The sequence below is a fragment of the Tauraco erythrolophus genome, chromosome 2 (assembly GCF_009769465.1).
Source record: "Tauraco erythrolophus isolate bTauEry1 chromosome 2, bTauEry1.pri, whole genome shotgun sequence".
Classification (NCBI taxonomy): domain Eukaryota; kingdom Metazoa; phylum Chordata; class Aves; order Musophagiformes; family Musophagidae; genus Tauraco; species Tauraco erythrolophus.
In genome coordinates, this window is record NC_141466.1 from 75,571,594 (window position 1) to 75,594,129 (window position 22,536).

A 22,536-nucleotide genomic window follows, 5' to 3' on the forward strand; every position below is an offset into this window, starting at 1 on the left:
CCCAGCCGCTCGATCACTCCCCCGCAGTGGGATGGCAGAGAGAATCAGAAGAGTAAAAATGAGAAAACTCATAGGTTGAGATAAAAACAGTTTAATAGGTAAAGCAAAAGCTGCGCATGCAAGCAAAGCAAAACAAGGAATTCCTTCACTACTTCCCATTGGCAGGCAGGTGTTCAGCCATCTCTAGGAAAGCAGGGCTCCATCACATGTAACAGTTGCATGGGAAGACAAATGCCATTTCTCTGAATGTCCTCCCCTTCCTTCTTCTTCCCCAGCTTTATATGCTGAGCATGATGTCATATGGTATGGAATATCCCTTTGGTCAGTTGGGGTTAGCTGTCCCCACTGTCCCCCTCCCAACTTCTTATGCAGCCTCAGCCTACTCACTGGTGGGGTGGTGTGAGGAGCAGAAAAAGCCTTGACTCTGTGTAAGCACTGCTCGGCAATAACGAGAACATTCCTGTATGATGAACACTGTTCCCTGCACAAATCCAAAACATAGCCCCATACTAGCTACTGTAAAGAAAATTAACCCTATCCCAGCCAAAACCAACACAATACCCCAGTTCATGCTGATGTAAACTAAATTCATTCGGTAAAACTTCTCTAAGTGCTGTCATAGAATAAACATGCTGTCTATTTTGCAGACCAAGGCCAAGCAAAAGCAGTTTATTTCTGTAGCTATAGCAAAGACCACAAAGCAGCAGAGGTTCAGCCCTCTATTGATGTGAACTCTGAATTAAAACAAGAGAAATAGGTCTTATATACATTTACAGCAGATACAAATTGCTTTGCGAAGGAGCCTGATATGTCAGAGCAGCATCTGGATGGAAGGAAACCTTGCTACAGCCATTTTAACATACGGTCCTGGTAACTGTAGCCATCTGGCCTTGACTTGGTCCAGCTCTCTCTCCTTGACTAGATTTCAGACCTTGCAAGCATATAGACACAAGATTTCTTTTTATTTTGCCGTAGTTATAAAAGCTCATTTCAGATTAGGTCTGCATAAGAAACTCTTCCTGCCATTGCTGTACCCCTGAGAATGTGAAGCGGGGCTAGCAAAACAGGTGAACATATAGCCATGCCTGCTAAATACCAGCAAAATGGTCTGCCAAAGAGAAAAATATTTTTTCTCATTGGATGACAGAGAAGTGTTGACAGCACAAAAAGCTGTACCTCTGCAAAATATTATCCCCTCTACTTTCTCAGCTGACAGCAGGTCATGTTAAATAAGACCGACCTCAGACAAAGTGCAGCGAGTTAACGTGAGCAGCATGCAAGGAAGGCTGACACCCATTTGGCTGAATTTGCCTGAAGTTACACGCAGCAGAGAGCAAGGTGGGAAAGTATTTCACAGAATACGGACAGCTTCGAGGGAGGACATCTCTCTTTCAGTGTTTTCATCCTGTACTGTTCCCAAAGCCGGCAGGAACCGCAACCCCACCAGGGGGCTCTACCAGCGCAGCGATCAGGAGCACAGGGGGAGCACACCCTGCCAGGGAGCAGCTCCCACTGGTGTCGCTTCACACCTTGCTTGTAGACAAGGCTTTTAGTAGGGAGAGTTGTTTTTGTGGGAAGGCCTCCCCCAGCCGAAGACATTTGTACCAGAAACAGTTTAAGAAAGCCTCGTATGGACAAGGGGTTTGAGATCAATCAAGTAGGGAAAATGCCATTGTAGATGAGAAAAATATTTCTCCTACACAGAACTCAATACAGTGAAGGGGAAGGGGCATTTAAATAGCACACACTGATCAAGATAAGACAGTGGAGTTTGACCTCTTTATATCTTTTAATACAACCTCCATTAAAATTCTGAAGTAAAAATAACTGCGCAGTGGTAATCACAAAAGTATGAGGAGAATACACATTCCAGTTCAAGGAAAGATTTGTCCCTACAATATCTAAGGAAAAAAAAATAAAAAATCGAGTGATGTAGGTCATTTAAATGCCATTGTAAGTGTCCCCTGGAACAACTGCCCAGGCTCTTTGGTAGTAGCGCCTGTCAAACGCATGGTGCTTGACTACCTGCTGCTACTAGTAGAAGCATCCACCATGATTACTAGCACTAAAAGCAATACAGGTGTAGACAGCCAGAGCAGCAGTGACGTAGGAGGACAATACACAGAAACAGCAGGGACAACTTCAGCGGCTGCTGCTTACGAGCTGGCGAGAGGGGTGCCCTCCTTCCTTGTGGCGTTGGGCTCACATGACCACCATGATGTCTTCCAGCGGCTTTCGGGTCAGCGTGGGCACAGTAGCATCTTTCTTGGGATAGCCAACGGGGAGCAGCAAGAGTAGCTTCTCATTTGCTGGGCGCTGGAGTAGCACCCGGAGTTGGGGGCCGCAGTTGAGGGGTGTGGAGGTCACAGTGTACAGACCCGCGTTCTGCAACAAGACAGACAGCAACAGAGTAGAGAGAGACATCTGTGCTCTGTATTTGTATCCGTTATTCCCACCAGACCTGTACACATTCTTGTATTGACTAGCCCAGAATTGCTGCTTCATTAGACTCTGCTGCAGGCTTTAGAACATCTGATTTACTAATAGCCTCAATGGTATCGTAAGAGATTCCTGTTTTGCTCACAGAAAAGCACAGCATTTCTCCACTGCAGTGACAGCACATTCTACCTCACATGTCTGTATGCTGTACAGCAGGAGCCTGCCTGCTGTGTCTAGGGTAATGGGGGACTCACAGCCACAGTGAAGTTGAGAGGCAGTTGTGGTGATATCCCTGGAATTTCATGCCAAGGGGTTCATCTGCCTCATACAGAGAAATGTTTCGGTTCTTGCCCTCATACTGCTGTCAGGAGGACATCTTACAGCTTTGTGACCATTTGTTCCTGCTCAAGAGCTGTACCTTATGGGGACAGGGGGCACAAGCTCTGCCTCAGAAGTTGTCGCAGGAGTCTGTTACCGTCTCTCGCTGGCCAGTGTTCTGCTTACATCTGAACCCCAAAATAACTCTATGCATCACTCCTCCTCTCATATGAAATCTCACAAAAAAGCTAAACAGTCTGACAAATAGTAAAGCGTTGACATTATCCAAGATATGACCGCACAGATGAGGTGCTCCCTGAGAGTTGCACGTTTGGATTTCAGTCTCTCCTTCTATGTAATGCAAGCATTTTGGGAAGCTTTGAGATATAAAAGGCAGCCAAGGAGAGGTGCTCAGGCAATGGGCCTCTCATGTTAAGCAACCTCTAAGATCTTCTGAAGAGAAGAAGAGCTAATAGCGGTGGTGCTGAATGTTACGAATCCATGGCACTGTGTCCTTTAACGTTGTCAATTAATTCCTAAAAGCTAGGAAAGAGACAGCACTAAGGAGCCTAACACTTGGTAGGAAGCCTCAGAAATCCCACCTGATGGTGGGCTGTCACAGGAAGAAGTGGAGCCTTGTCATTTCTATTGCTTTTGACTAAGGCACTAGTGACACAGTGCTGGTTCTGCCCCATTCCCTGTGTATCCTCTTTGTCCCCAGCTCAATGGAGGGAAAATACAGAGCCCTGTGCAGCTGCAGAGCAGCAACACTCCAGTAATGTGCATCCGCACTGCTCACTTCTCTGATTTCCCATCCTGAAGATCCTCCTGAGGAGTAGCAATGCGGGCAGGGAAGCGTCACTCAAACCAGAACAGAGGAGAACTGGCAGTTTCTGGTAGGAAATTGGCCTAATATAAGGCTGTTATCCTGCTGACAGGCCAAGTTAGCGATCAGAATAGCTTCACTATTTAAACACTTGTGTGAGTACATCAGATAGAACAAGCAGAACTGAGCTCTGAGAAACCACCGAGAAAACCCAACCGCCTGGTGTCAAACATGCTGAGCTTTAGAAATCGGTTCACTTTCAGAAATGTCTCAGAAAGACTGATTGAAATAGTACAGCTTGTTCTGTGAAATATGTCCTCGATTTATTTTCCAGCATTGTGTACTAAAAATGATTTGGGGTCAAGCCATTTTTTTAGGGATTACTGAAAAGAAGGGGCCAGTGTGGCACTGTACAGCCATGCTCAGGTAACCTGCAGACCCTGTCAGCCCTTTTAGCATAAGGCAGAAACCACAGGGGCTGAAGTCCATGCCGGGAGAAGAGTGACAACTCTAGAAGTAAGCTGCATTACATTTTTCTTCTTGTTAACCAGTACTGAGGGTAGGCATAACCTTCTCAGATGCAGGTCTGTGCAGATTGACTTTAAAACTCAAAACTAATACATATTGCCAGGAATTGGAGTGATATAGAAGACTAATAACGTTAAAAACTAAATTGGATTCCACTCTCATTTTGGCCTCGTCCAACCTGGCCTTGAACACCTTCAGGAACGGGACATCTACAACTCCTCTGGACAATCTGTTCCAGTGCCTCACCACCCTCAGAGGGAAGAATTTCTTCCTTATAGCTAATCTAAATCTACTCTCTTTCAGTTTAAAGCCATTGCCCCCTGTCTCATCACTACATGCCCTTGTAAAAAGTCCCTCTCCAGCTTTCTTGTAGATCCCCTTTAGGTACTGGAAGGCTGCTAGAAGGTGTCTCCTTGGAGCTTTCTCTTCTCCAGGTTGAACAACCCCAACTGTCTCAGCCTGTCTTCATAGGAGAGGTGCTCCAACCCTCTGATTGTCTTCATGGCCCTGCTTTGGACCCACTCCCATAAGTCCATGTCCTTCTTGGGCTGGGGACTCTAGAGCTGAATGCAGTACTCCAGGTGGGGTCTCACGACAGTAAAACAGAGGGGGAGAATCACCTCCCTTGACCTGCTGACCACGCTTCTTTCGATGCAGCCCAGGATGTGCTTTCTGGGCTGCCAGCGCACATTGCAATACATTGACTCTCAGTATGTCAGTTCTGCCAATGTACCTGCAGCGCAGCAAGCAGGATACCACAGGCAATAGAGACGCTGATTTCATTGTAGTAGTGGGTCTTCTTTTTGCCATTTGGGAGTTGTCCATATACCTGCTTGAAAATGAGGATCAGATATGGAGCAGTGTCCAAGTACTCTTTGATCCAGTTTGTTCTGCAAAAGAATAACATTGAAGACATTTATTTTGCAAGCCTTTCACTTTCTCGTAAGTCACATTTACTGTCTGTAAAGGGCTGCTAAAAGTACATGACAATTATAGTAGTAGACTAAAGCTTAGAACTTTTACTGCAGAGGATTAAGTATTATCAGCTTAAACAGAAACATTTCTAAAAAAAAAAAGCTCAAATAGAGTTCTCAATTTTAACAGATTTGGCTGAGGAGTTGGTGCACTCACTCTGAAGAGCAGAATTGCATAAAAATAGGAGGTAGTTCTTGACCTCTTATCTATGTACTGGCCTCATGAACATTTGCCCTTGAGATTATTTAATTCCTGGAATTTCGCAGACTTGCATCTCCTCCTGTTATCACCAGTGCCAACTTTTTTGTGATTGCAAGAAAAAACTTTGTGGTCTAAGGTGTAAATCTAAATATATTCTCACAGCAAAAAATACTACTCTGCTTCTGGGTATTTCTGCCCTGTTAGAATTCATTTGGTTCCCTTTTTTTTTATGACAATACATACAATAATCACGTAGGATTTAGATAAGAAAATACATGCTTTCTACTGTTTTCACTCAAAATATAACAAATACTGTATTTTACGTGTTTACATAGCACATAAATTTACATAGAACATAAGCACCTGAAAAATAACATGAAACAAGTAGTCCAAATCACCCCTGTAAAGCTTTGTGCATATGCTTCATTTGGTAAGCCACGACTCAGTAGACATCTTCCCGTTGTGTGAAATGAAGCAAGTCAGATTTTGGGAAGCACTTGGAACAATTAAATATTGCATAATTCATCACTTGCATAGGGACAAGCCTTGGGGCTACCTCAGACAGCAGCAGAGCTCCCAATGAATTTGGGAGCTTCATTGTTTGGCAAACAGCAGGAAAAAACTGGGACAAGAGTTATGGCAACAAAGGTTACACAGGAAAAAAAAATATTGATGTAGTAAAATGCTTAGAAAAGTTTCAAAATGGAGAGTATACAATACCTTTTTCTGGAGGCAATTTTAGGAACCAGCCACCAAGGCACAATTCTATGCATATTTTTAAGTTTTTCTTTTCAAACATGAATCTTAGAAATATATTAAAAGCGAGAAGGAGAAAGAAATGGAAAAGGATACTAGAAGAATTCAAGACAAGCTTCTTTTACCACCTCAATTTTCTGAATTGTGGTGCTTTGAGTCAGATTCTCATCATCTTGAGAATTAAGACAAAGGCATGCAACAGGAAAGAGTGTGCTGAACATCTGAGTTACTTATCTCATTCGTCTTCTGGTAAGACAGAAACACATAGGCAGAGTGAGTTTTTCTCTTGTGCTTGTCAGTTGAGTGCTACATCTCACCAGGTCCTTAGAACAAGGCAGCCAGAACTAACATGTAGTTAACAGATAGTAAATTTTTTTTTCAGTTCCTGCTGGGTGAAAACTCCACTTTCCTCAGACAGGAGTCTTTTCTTCCCAGCTGTAAATTAGCAGAACCCTGACAACTCTCTGGCTGGGGCAGTCTCTGATCCCACCTTCCTTCTTTTTCTGTGATCAGGACGTGGGAAATATTTACAGCTGCCCTCCTAAGCAGCACCAGAAAACTGGGGAAAGCTTAAGCAGCACAGACTTGAAATAATATTTTTAAAATAAGGTTTTTTTAATTGAGCTGAATATTTTCTATTTGTTTGGGTTTTTTTCTTCCTGTAAATAAGTGGGAAAAAAAAATTAAAAAACAAGAAGCATGACTAAAACTTCTCAATATAGTCTTTCCTAGACCAAAACACAGCTCCCTTCAAACTTCTTAGCCAATTGACTTTTTCTTACCTCAGTCTTTTCAGGTCATTAACCCATTTGTCTCCCATCCTTCTTTTGTAGTTGATTTCTTCTTCTTCTTCTACAATCTCACGAATTTTATGTTTTAAACATGGATCTTGCACTACCACAAAGGTCCAGGGCTCAGTGTGAGCTCCACTGGGTGAAGTACCTTAGTACAAAAACAGGGAAAGATGAAAACCCAGTTGGCACAATGCTGAAGGAAGGTGTGCGGTGAGAGGTATCAGCTCTTCCTTATGGGTTTTCATACTGACCCACAGAGCGATGGGAAAGCAAGTTGATGAGATGGGAACAAAAGGACTAGCAGACAATCTCTGTTCATTTGTTTCTCAAAGAATGTTAAGTCCCATTACACGACAGAGGTTAGTCCTTTCATACAGCCATCTCATAGGAAACAAAAGCTAAGCATTTCTAAAAATTCTTTTGTGGTTCTTATGATGAGGTAATATTAGTCTGTGATTCTATGATTATGGTGCAGTATATACACACGTAATGTTAATGCAAAGCCTTATACCCAAAGCAACACACCATTTGAATATGCAACCAACTCTGAGACACGGTTTTAGCTGAAGGGCAAAGCTAATGGCTTTCAGGGAAGTAAGGCTAAGTGACCACCACAGGAATCTGTCGCTGACTGACAAAGATGAGGAGCTGCACAATGCAGACATCTGTCACATGGCATACAGGTTTGAGTCTGGTGTCCCAAAGACAGCTGGTGTATGTAGGTGTGCCCGTATCAAATCTGCACTTGCTCATTCAGCCCTGGTCATTACACACTAACACCTTTGGAGAATATTTTAACTATCCAGCAGATGAAAGCCAGAAGCTGAAGAATATAGTTATCTGTACAAGATCACAGAGAAACAGGTTAAGGAGACTGTTCCGGTCTCTCTAGCATCTCATACACATTTTAAAAACATTTGAAGGTCTTGAATACATACAATATTTTCTTACCTAAGCATTGATTTTATTTTGAGAAACATTGAATAAGCAGCTTGAACAATCTTTTATATTAAAATGCGTTTTTATGGTGAACCTTGCCTCTCCTCAGGTTTGGGTAAGAACCGATGACATTTATGCTTTGCTTTGTTTTCTTTTCCTCCACACTGCCCAAAGCTTTCAGGGTTACTAAGTACTTCATCTGCACTCCAGGCTTGTTCGCTTTGCTGCATTTGCCAAAACATGCTCAGTGTTTTAATGACTCCCAGCTAATTAGAGGAAGATGGAGACTCGTTACGGTGCAGTAACAAAGCTGCTTATCATTTTTAAAGGGAAAACAATGCACTTCAAATGCTAAGAATCTCTATATTATTAGTCCTGCTAGAGGCTACTGAACTTTTCTCTAAGGCAGCTTGTGAATATTTTCTATAACAACGGTGACTGCTTCCTAGAGTAAGAGAAATAATGACGGTCAAAACCACTCCTGGCTGAAGTCAATGTTAGTAAAGCAAAGATGAGACTGGGTCAGGACATTACAGCAATGATTCGAAACACATACCTGCTGAAAAAAAAAGGAACACTTTTCTGACACTTAGTCAAATAACCTTGATCAGGGTCCTCAGCATAACTCTCCAGTCTTATAGCATAAGCAGCTGGTACTGATGCTGAAAGGACTGGAAAAGTTTTCGTTCTAGACTGAAACTTTTTTCCCCATAATAAACCCCAAGCATTTGTCAATCAAAATATTTTGCATGGCTGAGACAATTTTATCGGTTTGTTTTGGGGAAAAAAACAACCAAACAAAACCCACACATGACAAATATCGTCATAAAGAATGACATTTTAAAGCATATGAAGTACACATGGTTTGACATTTTTGAGATAAAACACTTCAATATTTCTATCTGAAAGATTGTTTCACTAAACTGTACATCAATTTTATTTTAAATAATATCATTTAAAGCTTGAAAATTAAATGTTTGTTTCATGCTGTTTAAATGGTTTTTTTTCCCCTTTTGGGTGCACTGCAAATACAAAGGAATTGGGAATGCTCCAAACCAATCCCCAACATACAGTTGTTCAAGCTGAATAATTTCCAATCCATCAATGGGTTCTCATTCATTATGCCTACAGATGAATGTAGGAAAACCAGAAGGCAAGTGCCAGTTCCCTTGGCATTTCCACATCCTTTTTACATAGCTGAACAGCAATGCTGAAGCTTCCCTCCCCCCCGCCCCCCCAAGACATTGAACTTCTCAGGACCATACCTGCTGTTCTGATGACATTATCGATAACCTCCCTGGGGACCGGCTCATCACTGAGAAACCTGACAGATCGCCTCTTATTAAGAAGCTCATAAAACATCTGTGACCTTTTAATCATTTCGGCTTCAGAGTAGCGCTCCGCAAAGAAGGGGACATGGGCAACATTTTCATCAAGTCCTTGCCACTCTTCATCAACCTCTGCAAGAAAATGGAAGTGGTTAGGGATTTTTTTTTTCTGGAGAACACTATTTATATCTTTGGCATTCACCACCGTAACGCGCTTTGGCCTGCATTGATATACATTGCACTTCTACACCACTGGAAAGGCAAAGTCTGAGGTTCCAGTTGACACAACTCATTGATCCCTAGCTCCAGCTGCTGAATAAACACCTTGTTTAAATACCAAGAGGCAGGAGGGTCCTGGGTGGCTGCAGCAAGTGTGATCCACAAAGAAATTGTGGTCTTCTCCACTTCAGTCCGCAAGCCTGCCTGTAAAAATGGGTTGCAAGCTGGAACAACCGTGAATAGGTGGCCAACATTTCAGCTCACTTTTCTCAGTAAGTAAATGTGAACGTGTGCTCCCTCTTGAGCAGTCTAATAAGAAAAAAATCAATTAAATTACTGAAGTTAAGGAAAGGGTTTAACTACCAATATGTGTAAAATCTCCTCTGAGGAGCTGAATGTTGGCTTCTTCCATATTCATGTTCATAGCAGAAGCATTACAAGTCTAGGCTCTGCGCAAATGTGACTTTGTGGTGAAGTTCTTTGGTTTCACGATACTTTCAGCATAAAAGGAAATGTATGACAGGCATCTATACTTAGGATAACAACATATCAAATGTAGGATATCATGTTTCTTGTATTTAATTTAAGAACTCAAAATGGTTCCTCATTTCACTGAAATCTGTCTCTCTGGGTTTTTTTTATATCACAAAATGCATCTTCTGTTATCTCTGAGATCTTCTTTCTCCCCTACATTGCTAGAATCAGCAGGGATAGCATTTTTTGCAACTATGACGTGGAAGTTAAAGCCATTTAAATTTTGCATTTTGACTAGTCAATAGTATTGAGCAATCTGCTACGGAGGGCTGAGTCAGGAAAAAATACTCCAGTACTTTTTCAGTCACCATTAGGCTATTATTCCAGAATCATAGCAATCTCCAGTGCAAATTCAAACAGCAATTATTTCTGTGTTTTAGTAGTGTGCGGTTGCCTTAGAGACCAGGCTGATTTTTTGTTAGTTTTGTAAACAGCAGTGAAACATTCACAAGTGCAGCTCAGCATGTGTAAGAGGCTGCAATGTATCCAGTTTCTTATGTTGAATCTAAAGAGAATGATTCTGGTCGACAAACAACACCCATTTCATTTTGCATACAAAGAAGTCACCCAGAAAGTTTGTTTTGTTTAGCATTTCATGACTATGTCAAGCATTCTCAGTCACAGTCTGCAAGGACCTGGCTCCAGGGTAATGGGAAGCAGTGACCCATTGTAAAAATTATTTTTGTGACCATCTTGCACACTCAAACTGAAAAAGGCAGAGGATGCCTCTTCCTAGTGTTCCCTTTGTGGTTTGGACTAGGACTTGCCCTTTTTTAGGATTCTGGTGATCTCTCTCAGAAACTTTCACATCCCCTTTTTTGTTGTTCCTCCTTCACAATCAGTGAAGGAAATACGACAGGGTTACAAAGGCTATGTTTACACTAGTGAGTAGGGTGGTGCAATAGGAAGTTGAGAGGAAGATGTTCGGCCCTCTTCAACATCTTTGTCGGTGACGTGGACAGTGGCATGGAGTGCACCCTCAGCAAGTTTGCCGATGACACCAAGCTGTGTGGTGCTGTTGACACGCTGGAAGGGAGGGATGCCATCCAGAGGGACCTCGACAGGCTGGAGAGGTGGGCCCGTACCAACCTCATGAAGTTCAACCAGGCCAAATGCAAGGTCCTACATCTGGGTCGTGGCAATCCCAGGCACAAATACAGGCTGGGCGGAGAATGGATCGAGAGCAGCCCTGAGGAGAAGGACTTGGGAGTACTGGTGGACGAGAAGCTCAATATGAGCCGGCAATGTGCTCTTGCGGCCCAGAAGGCCAACCGCATCCTGGGCTGCATCAAGAGGAGCGTGGCCAGCAGGTCGAGAGAGGTGATTCTTCCCCTCTACTCTGCCCTCATGAGACCTCACCTGGAGTACTGCGTCCAGTTCTGGAGTCTCCAACATAAGAAGGACATGGACCAGTTGGAGAGGGTCCAGAGGAGGGCCACGAAGATGATAAGAGGGCTGGAGCACCTTTCCTATGAGGACAGGCTGAAAGAGTTGGGGCTGTTCAACCTGGAGAAGAGGAGGCTCCGGGGTGACCTTATAGCGGTCTTCCAGTACCTCAAGGGGGCCTACAGAAAAGATGGGGAGAGGCTGTTCAGGAGGGCCAGTTGTGATAGGACAAGGGGTAATGGTTTTAAAATAGAGGGAGGTAGATTCAGATTGGATATTAGGAAAAAATTTTTTACCATGAGAGTTGTAGAACACTGGAACAGGTTGCCCAGAGAGGTGGTGGATGCTCCATCCCTGGAGATGTTCAAGGCCAGGTTGGACGAGGCCCTGAGCAACCTGATCTAGTTGGAGATGTCCCTGTTCCTTGCAGGGGGGTTGGACTAGATGACCTTTGAAGGTCCCTTCCAGCCCTAACTATTCTATGATTCTATGATTCTCTGTTATGCTGAGGACCCAGGGTTCAACATCCTACATGTTTTAGAGTGGTAGGGTAGCTGGGGAGGGGAGGCAGGGAGCCAGTTAGAGCTCTGCATCCTTCCCACCCCTTCTATGCTATGCATGGTACCATAGGATGCCATTTCCAAGGACCACTATGTTAAGCTGGTAAAAACCAATATGCAATCTCTTCTTGAAAATTCACAGGGAATGCAGTTGTGGAATAGTTCGCAGGATGCATATCTGTGCCTCTCACATCTCTGCCTGCTGGTTTGGAAGGTGTAACCCTCAGCTCAGGGAGCAGGGCCCATGTAATCAAAGGCACAGTGACCTTAGTTCAGTTTTACTGAGACAATTGCTGTGAAGATATGAGAAAGAACATGAGCTAAAGCCATACTAGATAAAGAAAAAAAATGGTAAAAGTTACAGTAAAAAACCTTCCATAGACAGAAGTTGAGACAGTGATGGCTGGCAGCCAGAAGACTTGAGTGAAAAAGGGATGGCCCAAAAATACATAAAACTCTAAGGGAAAAAGCAGGGAGTGGGGAGATGGCAACTTGGAAACCCTTTCTGACTTGTCTGAGGACTGTCTGGCCAGTGGAGAAATTCAGAAGGTGCCTCATTAGGACTGGTAAACATATCTCTGCTCAGACTAGTAGCTCATCAGCCCTGCCTATCTTAACTGTATGAGCCAATCCATAATCACTTTGTAGTCTTAAATTATATGTAACCTGTATGCAGAATTTCTTCACATGCTGTAAAAGTGACACAGAGCAGGAGGGTTACAGAGAGAGAACACTTTTCTCAGGCCGCTTGATATAGACAGGACAGAAAATCATGCAGGCTTTGGGCACATAACCTCTCCTACAAGCTCCTCTCGAAGGACTTACACATCTGGAAGCTGAATAGCCTCCTGCAACTGTCTTGATTGGTACAATAAAATAAATTCTCCTTCTCCAAATCCATCTTGTGTATAGCAGTACTGCTCCTACAACAAAGATATTAGTTGCTAAACTGAGATTTAGCAGTTACACAGAATGACACACATCTGAATTTAATCCATAGGCACTCACATAGGAGGAGTTTCTAAATGGGAGAAATAATTTCTTTATGACAAAATTTCCTGAAATCAGCTGAGGTTGTGCGTTGTCTATCAGCAGGCAGAGTCTGACCAGAAAACTATGCTGAAAGCAGGTATTGGATTAGTGTCTTGGTGAAAATTTCAGGTCAGACTACAGTATTTGTGCTTATATCAATGTGTTGTAGTGATCATCCCTGTCTGTTTCCCAAGCCTGCAATGTTGAATGTCCTGGGAAATAGAAATAGACTATTTCTAGCCTAGAAACAGTCAAATAAAACTAACTGCAGGACCCAAGAGTTCTTATGTGCTCTCACTGTTTACTTTCTTACAATAAGGTTTCATCAAAGCTCAGGAAATAGAAAATAGTATATATTCAATGCGTTGTATGTTTTATTCAGCCACTGATGGAGAAGACTTGATGGTCTAACCTTGTCTCTTAAGCAAATCCAAGCCCTGCTTAGTCATCTCTTTTTCTAGTAATATTGCAAAACCACCAATAATCATTTTGAGTTAGAGATAACCAAGACTAGTCTATAAAATACTGACAATCTTTACAAACGATGTTTGTCAAATCAGAGCAAAGGCTGGAGAAAATTAAAAAGTAGCATGGCTAAAAAAAAGGTTGCTTTTTGAGATGCACTTTTTTTTGAGATGAGGTTTTCTGTGATAGTGTGAAGCTTACAAAGCACCCCCAAGGTCACATCTAGATCAGGTCACATGTTTAAGAGAGAGCCACAATATAATTACTGTGAAGTACATGGCAGAAGCATAGCTATAGGCTGAAGAGGAAATATTATGATAATACTAGAAACCAGGCTTCCCAGCTGAAACATCCAATACCTGAATCAAATAACCTGTTTTTCTCTTGGTGCAGTGACCTTCTTAGGTTTGGTTTCAGTGAGAGAGGAGGATGTCATTAAAAAAAAAGAACCCCTAAACTGAGATTATCAGTTCATTCCATTTAATTGACTAAATGAAAGGGTAAGGAAAAGCAAGTCTATAATTGTAGCTCTCAATTTTTAAGGGAACGAACTTGAGTAAAACAAGAGATTAAGAAAAATTAAGTTACAGAACTCAGATTAAAGATCTCAGGGATCAGGAAGCAGATAGATTTGGCATTTCTGTAAATCAGAGGTATAAAATTCATCTTAGATGTAATTGGTTGAATAAACACCTCAACTAAATGATCTATAGGCAACTAGCATAGGAAGAAAATAATTTGTTAGCACAGAAACCTAGGCCTTGTAAGTCAGAGAGTATAAAACTTGCCGTATTACCTAAGGTCAAACAGAGTTAAATTTTGAGAGGTTTTTTTGCTTGTTCTGGTTTGTTTTTTTTCTATATAAGTAGAAGAGAAGGAAAGAAGCGAAGCTGCTGTGTAGTCAAGATGGTTCAACTTAATAACAACACTGTGAAAAAAGAAACGTTCTTTCAAAGATTTTGAACGTGGGACGAAGATGAGGTGGCTAGTGAGAATGAAAGTGTGAGAAGCTTAAGTTTTGTAAGCAAAACTTAAAAACCTTACTACACTCAAAATAGGAATACTTGCTGAGGCAGGAGAAGAACCTGGAAGTGAGAGAACTGACACACAACCCCAAAACTTTCCTGGTAATTTTTTTTTTTTGTTTTGTTTTTAAATATATTCATCTATTAGATATTCTCTTCCACCATGTGTCTACCATTCATTCTTAGCAGTCAACGTTATCCATATGCTAAGCTAAGATCATTATCAGCACCATCTGTTTAGTGCATGCTCTCTATATCTTCGATTGCTGTGTTTAGACATATCCTCATTTATACGGTCACATTATACAATACTACAAATGTCTTGTTTACATCTCTGTGTATACCATCATTTGATGGACAACAGACATCCTGCTAGTCAGTCTACTATCTTGTTAGCAATATTCTCAAGATTTGCCATCAATTCTGTTGTACATTTGCAGTACAGGCTTCTTCCTTTTTAAGCAAATCTGAAATTATTTTGGCTCAGATATCCCGAGTGAAATTTCATTTTGAAAGTACTATTTCTCTAACTTTATCAGAAATTCCTCTCTGGATACATTTTAGAATGATGTTTGTGTTCTTCCCAGCAGTTCATACAGGAGGTTATAACCAGCCTACAAATCACGTAACAAATTTTCCCTCTGTAGCAAAAATTGTTGCTATTAGTTCCTAATAATGTAAACTCACATCGAGAACAATGACTTGTCATTTCATTTCTGTTGGCCACTTATTTTACCTACACCGATGCTTCCCTGTGTTGTTGGCTCCCATTTGTATGTCATTAAGAAATTTGACTTGTACGCTCCTTGGTTTTACACAAAGACCACAAGATAATACCAACAATTGGTCCCGAGACTGATCCTTGAGAAACCTCACTTGTAACCTCAGTATAGACCAATTCATTTGCTTTCCAAAACAGCTTTTTCAGTTTCTTATCTAAGGAATTGCTTCCTAAGCATAGAATTCCTCTCCAATCCTCTTTTCCAGTGTAAAGATACGATGCATAGCAAAACAATTAAATGTATATAAAGAAAGCCTTCAGATCTTTGGACTTAAAATGCTGAGCAACTGACCCCGTGGTTTTTTTGCTTGATTAATGACAGACTGCTACATAATCTGCCACTACAGGAATCCCAGTAGCAAATCCTGAACTGTGTGGTTAATGGGAAATTAAGAGAGATGGAGTGCCTTACTGGTGGGTTATAAATAGTTGGTAGCAGGCTGATCCTGGAAACCCCAAGAGTTGGTCAGGAATCTTAAGCAAAAATAGTATTAAGTGGGAGAGACAGACCCTAGAAGAAAGAACCCAGCATCAAAATATTGTGAAAATTACCTCAAACTGGAATACGGTTGCAGAAAATTTCTGAAGATCTTCAAAGAAATGAGTGGCTGTTTTATAAAGAGAAGATTTGCTGGTTTACCTAGTAAAAGGAAAGCTGAGAGGTAATCCAATTACTGTCTGTAAACCACAGGAGAGTATACATCAGGGCTCAAAAAGTACATTTCAAACTAACAAAAGAGGACAGACCAGGAAAAATGCGTATAGACTAGTATTAAACAAGTTTGGGCGGGCAGGCAAAAGAGGATTATCAACCCATAGCAGAAAGTTCTGGAATAGCCTTCCAGGAAGGTTAAAGAAATGGGGTCAAAAAAGGCCAGTTTTCATGTTCACTCAGCTGATGACAAAGGCTGGAAGTGTCTGCAGCAGCAGGGAGATAAACACAATGATGCATCATGTCCATGTAAGTCCTGTGTTCCTAAAGGACACAAAGCATGAACTGCCATTGAATCGGAAAATTGAACTGCTACCACCTGGTTCATGTCAGTAGTATTATTAAAAGATATGAGAAACCTTTGAACTTGGGGAGAGCTAAGTGAGAGAGGTCTATTATAAGAAATATCACGAGCAATGACAGCTGCAATTTTAGAAGAGATGGAACGTTTGGGGTTGTGCACATTGCTTTATAGTCCTTGAGTACATCACCACGTAAAGTTCCCACAATTAAATATGTAGTAATAAAACGCCTTTGCTAATAATCTCTGCAACTGATCCCCAGGGTAACACAGATACAAATAAAATTCATTCTCATCCTCCACATTACTGTAAACTGGGTCTGTATTTACCTTTTCCATCAATTGCATTGATCTGAATATGTGACCAAGAAAGTGACTTATGTTTGTACTTGATTTGAGCCTAACAGGTGTATTGTAGTAATTAACTGGGAAAGGACATTATTTCAGTACCAATATGCAATCAGCTACCCAGGCTACAGACTCGATCATTTGCCAGAAATTGTCTTTGCAATATCTAACTTTGCAAGATCAGATCTGAAATGGTGGGAGACTAGAGAGACCACGTTGGGATCAGATGCCCTACCAGAGAGTCCTTGTGACTCATCGTTCAAGACAAGGCTGAAGAAACCTCTGTTTCATCTGTGTCTAATTGGTAATCACACATGGCCTAATGCAAGACAGGCCAGATATACACACGTACAGACCATTCTTGCCAATCCACAGTACAACAATCTCTGATTCTGGAGCTCATAAACGAAGGGAAAAGTTGCAGGACAGATAAGTTTGTCAACAAACCTGAAGGACTGCCAGGTAAGGCATAAAGCAAATGGACTGAATGAATGCCTTCCACTTAACCACAGAACTGGGTTTCTGACTGCTCTGAGAATCATCCTGCCCTTCAGCTACCGAAAGCATAACACAGACAAGCTTGGGAGAACTTTGTCCTCCCCCTTCTGCCCTTCACTGTCATTAAGTGACTCTACAGAATCTGACCAAGTGGTTCAGCTAATTACACCTCATGCTTTGCAGATCAAAGGTATTCCCCTCTCAAGGGAAAAATCCCTGGCAGTGCCACTTGAGGGAAGGTTTATGGGGCTCATGATGCCTGAGTGCTCTCTTGGCAAAGCGCCCTCACTTTGGTCACGGACATGTATCGGAAGATTTGGTCTTCAGCTGCCTCTTCCTCTCAGGGGGTTGTTCGATTCAGCTTGTTCCCCTACAGCAGCCCCAGGTTCTGGCTTTGGACAAGGCCTTCAAAATGCTTCTCCTCACCTAACTCACATTCTTCTCAGAGGAACTTTGTATTTAAACACAAGCCAGCTTGAGACATTTAAGTAGAAATGAGCTTTTCTGATGAAGTAAGACACATTAGTATAGTAGTAGAATTTGTACAGCAGGTAAAATATTCTCTATTAAGAAAATCTCTGTTTACATACGTGTTTTCATTTCAGCATCTAGTGCAGTCAGTGAGAATCTTAACACTGACAACAGGGTTAATAGGTTATGATCCTTAATTACAGCATTAGCAGAGTGGCAAATCCTTACCAAGGTGACCATATTCTCTTCTCACTTAGGCTGGGCTTTCCGTTGCTGAAGAAAAACTTCCCCAAGCATGCTGCAATTATTTTAATTTTTCTGGCAATAAAAGACATGTCTGTTTTGCAAAGATGTTGGTTTTGAAGCACACAGCATTAAGAGAAAGATGATTATTTGTTGTTAAAAGCGATATAGCAAGAAAGCCTATTGGCTTGGATATCCAAGCCAATAACGTTGGATTACATGTTACATTGAGAGAGGTTTTATTTAAAAATAAATGTCCTTTTAAGCAACAGCACAAATGAATCTGTCTACCTGCCATTTTTTGTAAGCAATTTAAAACCAATGCAGTTTTGAATTTAGCACCTGAATAAAAGGGAAAACAACTAAGGCATAAAAGAATAACATTTTATATACAGAGCTGTGGCAGCAAGGCTCCTTATTAAGAGCTAATAAGTTTATTTAGATGATCTAAATTTTTCAACTGATAGAAACAGCTGTTGTCAAAGATGTCACTGCTAATTTGTAGATTATCACTTGAACTACCCACAGGAGTTTTAATTTGCAGCCACTTAATCGAACTAGTAAGCCATTAGTGACAAAGGAAATATGGGACAATTTTATACAGAATCTATTTTGCATTGTGAAAAGGAGGGTACGATATATGAACTAACTTTTCAAGAAATTTTATGTATTTGGGAAATAGTCAACACGGTTTAAAAGGTTCCAAGTATCAAATGTTTCTGGCAACTGATACACAACACTAAATCAAAGTACACTGAACACTGAGAAATAAAGAGAGATAATGTTTCTTAGAAAAAGGTATATGTGCAGAAAGACAAAGTAAGTTTCAAGATTCCTGCAAGTGGATTTGGGGAATGTGTCATTATGGTACAAAAAACACACAAAAAGCCTTTGAAACCTGCTTGAGTAAAAGGGGAAAGAAGGCGGGGGGGGGGAGGGGGGGGGAGGGGCGGCGGAGGAGGCAAGCCTATATTAACTTCAAGTTTAAAAACTTCATAGGAACAGAACTCTGCAGATTTTTATTTCACAAGGAAACAAAGGGAGCTTATGGAGGGTAGTCAGGAAGCAGAAAGAAGGAAGGACACATTTTGTGCTCAGACTTTTGGCCAAGCTGTGATTCAGAAATCACTACTGCAAAAAAGGGGCATTCTGTACGGGTTCAAATTTGTAGTTGAGTGAACAGAGATCAGCACCACCACCACCATGTTTGGTTCTTAAATATTTGATTAACATACCTTCCAAATACTATGATCCCAGCGCTAATTCAGCTAAAGCTCTCATGGACATTCACAGAAGTCACAAATGGAGGACTTCTGTAATAACTGTAATAAACACATTATCCAACTTCTCTGGGAGTGCTGAGATCAAATATGTAGCACTGGACAGTAAAGCAGGATGAGATGTCTACAAAAATCAGCCTTCAGATAAAAACTCTTTGCTCAGGTCTTCCTTTTGCTCACATTAATGAAGCCTGGGAAGAAGCTGGGGAGACTTCAGCAGCATCTCCTTTCTTTCCCTACATTCCCCACAGAGTCCCTCATAGGTCTGAGATCGCTGTGCAGAGGGACAGACAGGAATCTCTGAAGATGCATATTCTTTTTGCACTCTGACCTGTGGGATCTGGAGGAAGTAGAGATTTGCACCAAGAGTGACATGACATCAGGACAGCCTCCTTCCAAGGAGCTGACAAGCTCAGGGCACAGCAGCAGTGTAGCACTATGCATTTCTATCTCTGTGAAGACGTCGAGAAGATCACATTTCCTTTATATGTATCAGCAGGTCAAATTCAAACGACAAAATTACTCAGATGGATAAGATTTTTCTTACCTTCTTCCTCCAAGTGGTGGTCAGTGCCATCTTTTAAATCTTCATCCACCCATGGGTGAGATAGAGGCTTGCTTTTATTCTCACATTTTTCCTTCTCTCCATTAGTCTTCTTCAGTATTACTCCAATCAAAACACATATAACAGCTATAAAGACTGGGGTTAAGGTAGAAAAGAGTGCCATGACTGTAGAATTGCAGAGCCTTTCTTTCAAGTTCAGTACTTTCTCCTGAAAAGGAGAGGGTGAAAGGGAAGAGTGGAACAGCGGAAAGGGGTGGAACCAAGATTCAGTCCTCAACTCTATCTCCGCTTCTACTTTTCAGTCGCCACCCCCACAATCTCATCTGCAATGTGCTCCTGCTGTTAAGCATTAAGCAGAACCAGGTTCGTATATTTTCTGGAAAGAATCTGCTGGTAAACAGCAAGCAGAGGCACTTACCATGTACAAACACACACATGCTGTCCCATGCAAAATCAAAAAAAAAAAAAGAAAGATCTTCCAAAACCCCAGACTAAGGCAAAACACTTCTCCCCCCTTATTTTTATTGTTAAAGTGATCCCAGTAATCTTGCTTGTAACAATGATTATGAGAAAGAGCCAAGTAGGAATGTGACTTTTAAAAACTGATGGCATCTCTTCAATGTTTAACTTGTATTGCACGTATCCCAGGAAATCAGAATATCACCAATCGAATAGCAGCTTGCAGTGCCACCCTTGGCTATGTAAACGGGTCAATAAAACAGATAAGTGAAGTGGCAGCTTTACCTCCATATGAAGCATGAATGAGATGATTCACGGAACTCTCTATTCATCGTGGGTATTCTGGGGGAAGAGAAAAGAAGAGGTCAGGGAATCAAAATAAGAAATATTTGAGGGCTGAAAAATCTATGCTGCAGTGAATTTTAAAAATGTGATTCAGCTACTTTATCAAAGGAAATATTAAAAAGTGATAGGATCCTTACCTAATCCAAGAACGTTCAATGTCTAACTGCTTAACCCATTTTTTACTTCAACTGGCTGCTTGGGAACTGAATCAACACAGCAGTACTGAACCGACATCTTCATCTGGGACTGTTGGGACATAGGGGATAATGAAATGCCAGATAGCAGTGGGTGCTGAGGAGTGTGCTGGAGAGCAGGGTACAGGGGTACTCACTGCATGCAGTCACCAGCACCCATCAGATCTTTTTTAGAGCCAGGTAAGCACCAGTCCTGCCACACCTTATCTCATACTGCACGGGGCCAGCTCTGAAGTCTCTCCATCCATGGCAAATTAATCTGTGTTTTGGATAATCACTCCCCAGGATAAGTGGGAGCAATTTGTGACCATAATCGTTCCAGGAGATAGTGTGTCCCAGGGCCCTGGAATGTCACGCTCTGTGACTGGGACCTGCTGGGGGGCATTGCAGGTCCCCCCTCGGGCACCACTCTTTTCTTGGTGTGAAAACCAGGGCACACGAGGGAGAGAGCAGAAATTGGGGTTTGCAAGCGTTTCATCACGACAGGTTCCCAGTCCATACCTTAGCCACTCACATCTCTCACCCTACTGGTTTTGCAGCACTGAGCACATCCTTCCTGGTTCCATTTGAGACTGCCATTCCAAAGGCTCCTTACCTTCCTGTGCTTCAGCAAATACTGCTGGCTGCCTCGAAGAAGGGTCTATGTCAGGAAGTACAGATTAACAACCAGCTTGGTGCACAGGAAGAGGAATGTGTTGCCATACTGGTTGGCCACAAGCAATGACAGTCTGGTCATGTATCCTCTTTTAATACAAGCTCCTTGTATTATAAGGGGCAAGGCCAATCCAATTGCTCAGCTGTGCACATACTGTCTAGACATGCTGACAGGCAAAATGAAACTGCGTCGTATCTTGTACCCAGGCTGGGATTTCTCAGCTGCCCAGCTCAGACACAGAATAAATGCTTCACTGATGTTGCAGTGCATCCTACCCAATACACAGTCCCGGGGTCCAAATAGGTCCTGATCCTTCCGGGCAACATGTGGAATCTGGGTAAGAAGGGTACCCCCAGAACCAGACAACTGCCTGCATAAGTCCATCTGAGATGGAATAAAGAGGACACACAAAAGTTGTGCTTAGGTTTCTAATCTAACCCAGTAAAGTTAGCAATAGAGAGGCACCTACCGCTGTCTAAGAAGGCAACCTGCTTGAAAACCCGAGCCATGAATCTTCTCTTCTCTACTCTCCAGCCAAATTGTGTCCTGGGACACCTGCTTGGTTAATTGATCTTGGGCTGCCTGTAGAAAAAGCCCCAAACCCCAGGTACTGTACAGAAATAGAAAAGACAACAATTATCACGTGGAAAAAAAGAGTTAAATTTATCCTCTTTCTCCTCGATTTAAAGCAGATATTTAAACTCATTTGTCCTGCTTGCTGTCCATCGAGTCCTGGGGAGTAATACTTCACCTAATTGCAATTAGAAACATCAGATTCGTTCATATGAGTAGAATAGGAACCTATAGTTTCACCAAATACATTTTCAACAGCCTACTCTATGACAAGGAAGGAAAAAGCAATGTGGTCTGAATGGCACTGACTCTTTCACCCACAGAGAATATATTCTTGTTAACCTTGAATATTCACATACATATAAATTAGGATCTGCATGCTTTGGAGCTGAGAATTCATCCTGTGGAGAGACAGGTCCGTGCTGAAAGAGCTAGAGAAGCAATATAGAAGGTTGAATGTTATTGTTTCAAATAACTACCTCTATTTGCAATGCTGGGAACTTTGTAATCTCTCACTCTTCTGGAATTACTTTGACTTTCTTAGAGGTGACGAGATATTAATTTTTCTCTTGTAGAGCAGTGAAAGAAAGCAAGGTAAATATAAGTCCCTTTGGCATTAACTCAAGCAAAACCTATATTTGGTGTTATATATTCAAGACTGTTAGCTTGAACTTCAGCCCCACAGAAATCCCACAATACCTTGTTTTATTAAAACCTGATTTAGTTTCAATAGCTTCATACTGTAGACATTCAAAATATAAACACAGTGATGCTCTGAGGAACTTG

The 22,536-nt window shown here is 41.8% G+C and overlaps 1 protein-coding gene across 1 annotated transcript; it reads right to left on the reverse strand.

Moving 5' to 3' along the window:
- Positions 1-2,202: 2,202 nt before the first annotated feature.
- Positions 2,203-19,738, reverse strand: IYD (iodotyrosine deiodinase). Its single transcript, XM_086625208.1, has 5 exons — positions 19,507-19,738; positions 9,042-9,236; positions 6,826-6,985; positions 4,845-5,001; positions 2,203-2,385 (listed from the first exon to the last, which is right to left on the reverse strand). Exons 1-5 carry the CDS (start codon positions 19,685-19,687, stop codon positions 2,203-2,205), a joined length of 876 nt encoding a protein of 291 aa, XP_086481334.1. The 5' UTR covers positions 19,688-19,738.
- Between the last annotated feature and the right edge of the window lie 2,798 nt (positions 19,739-22,536).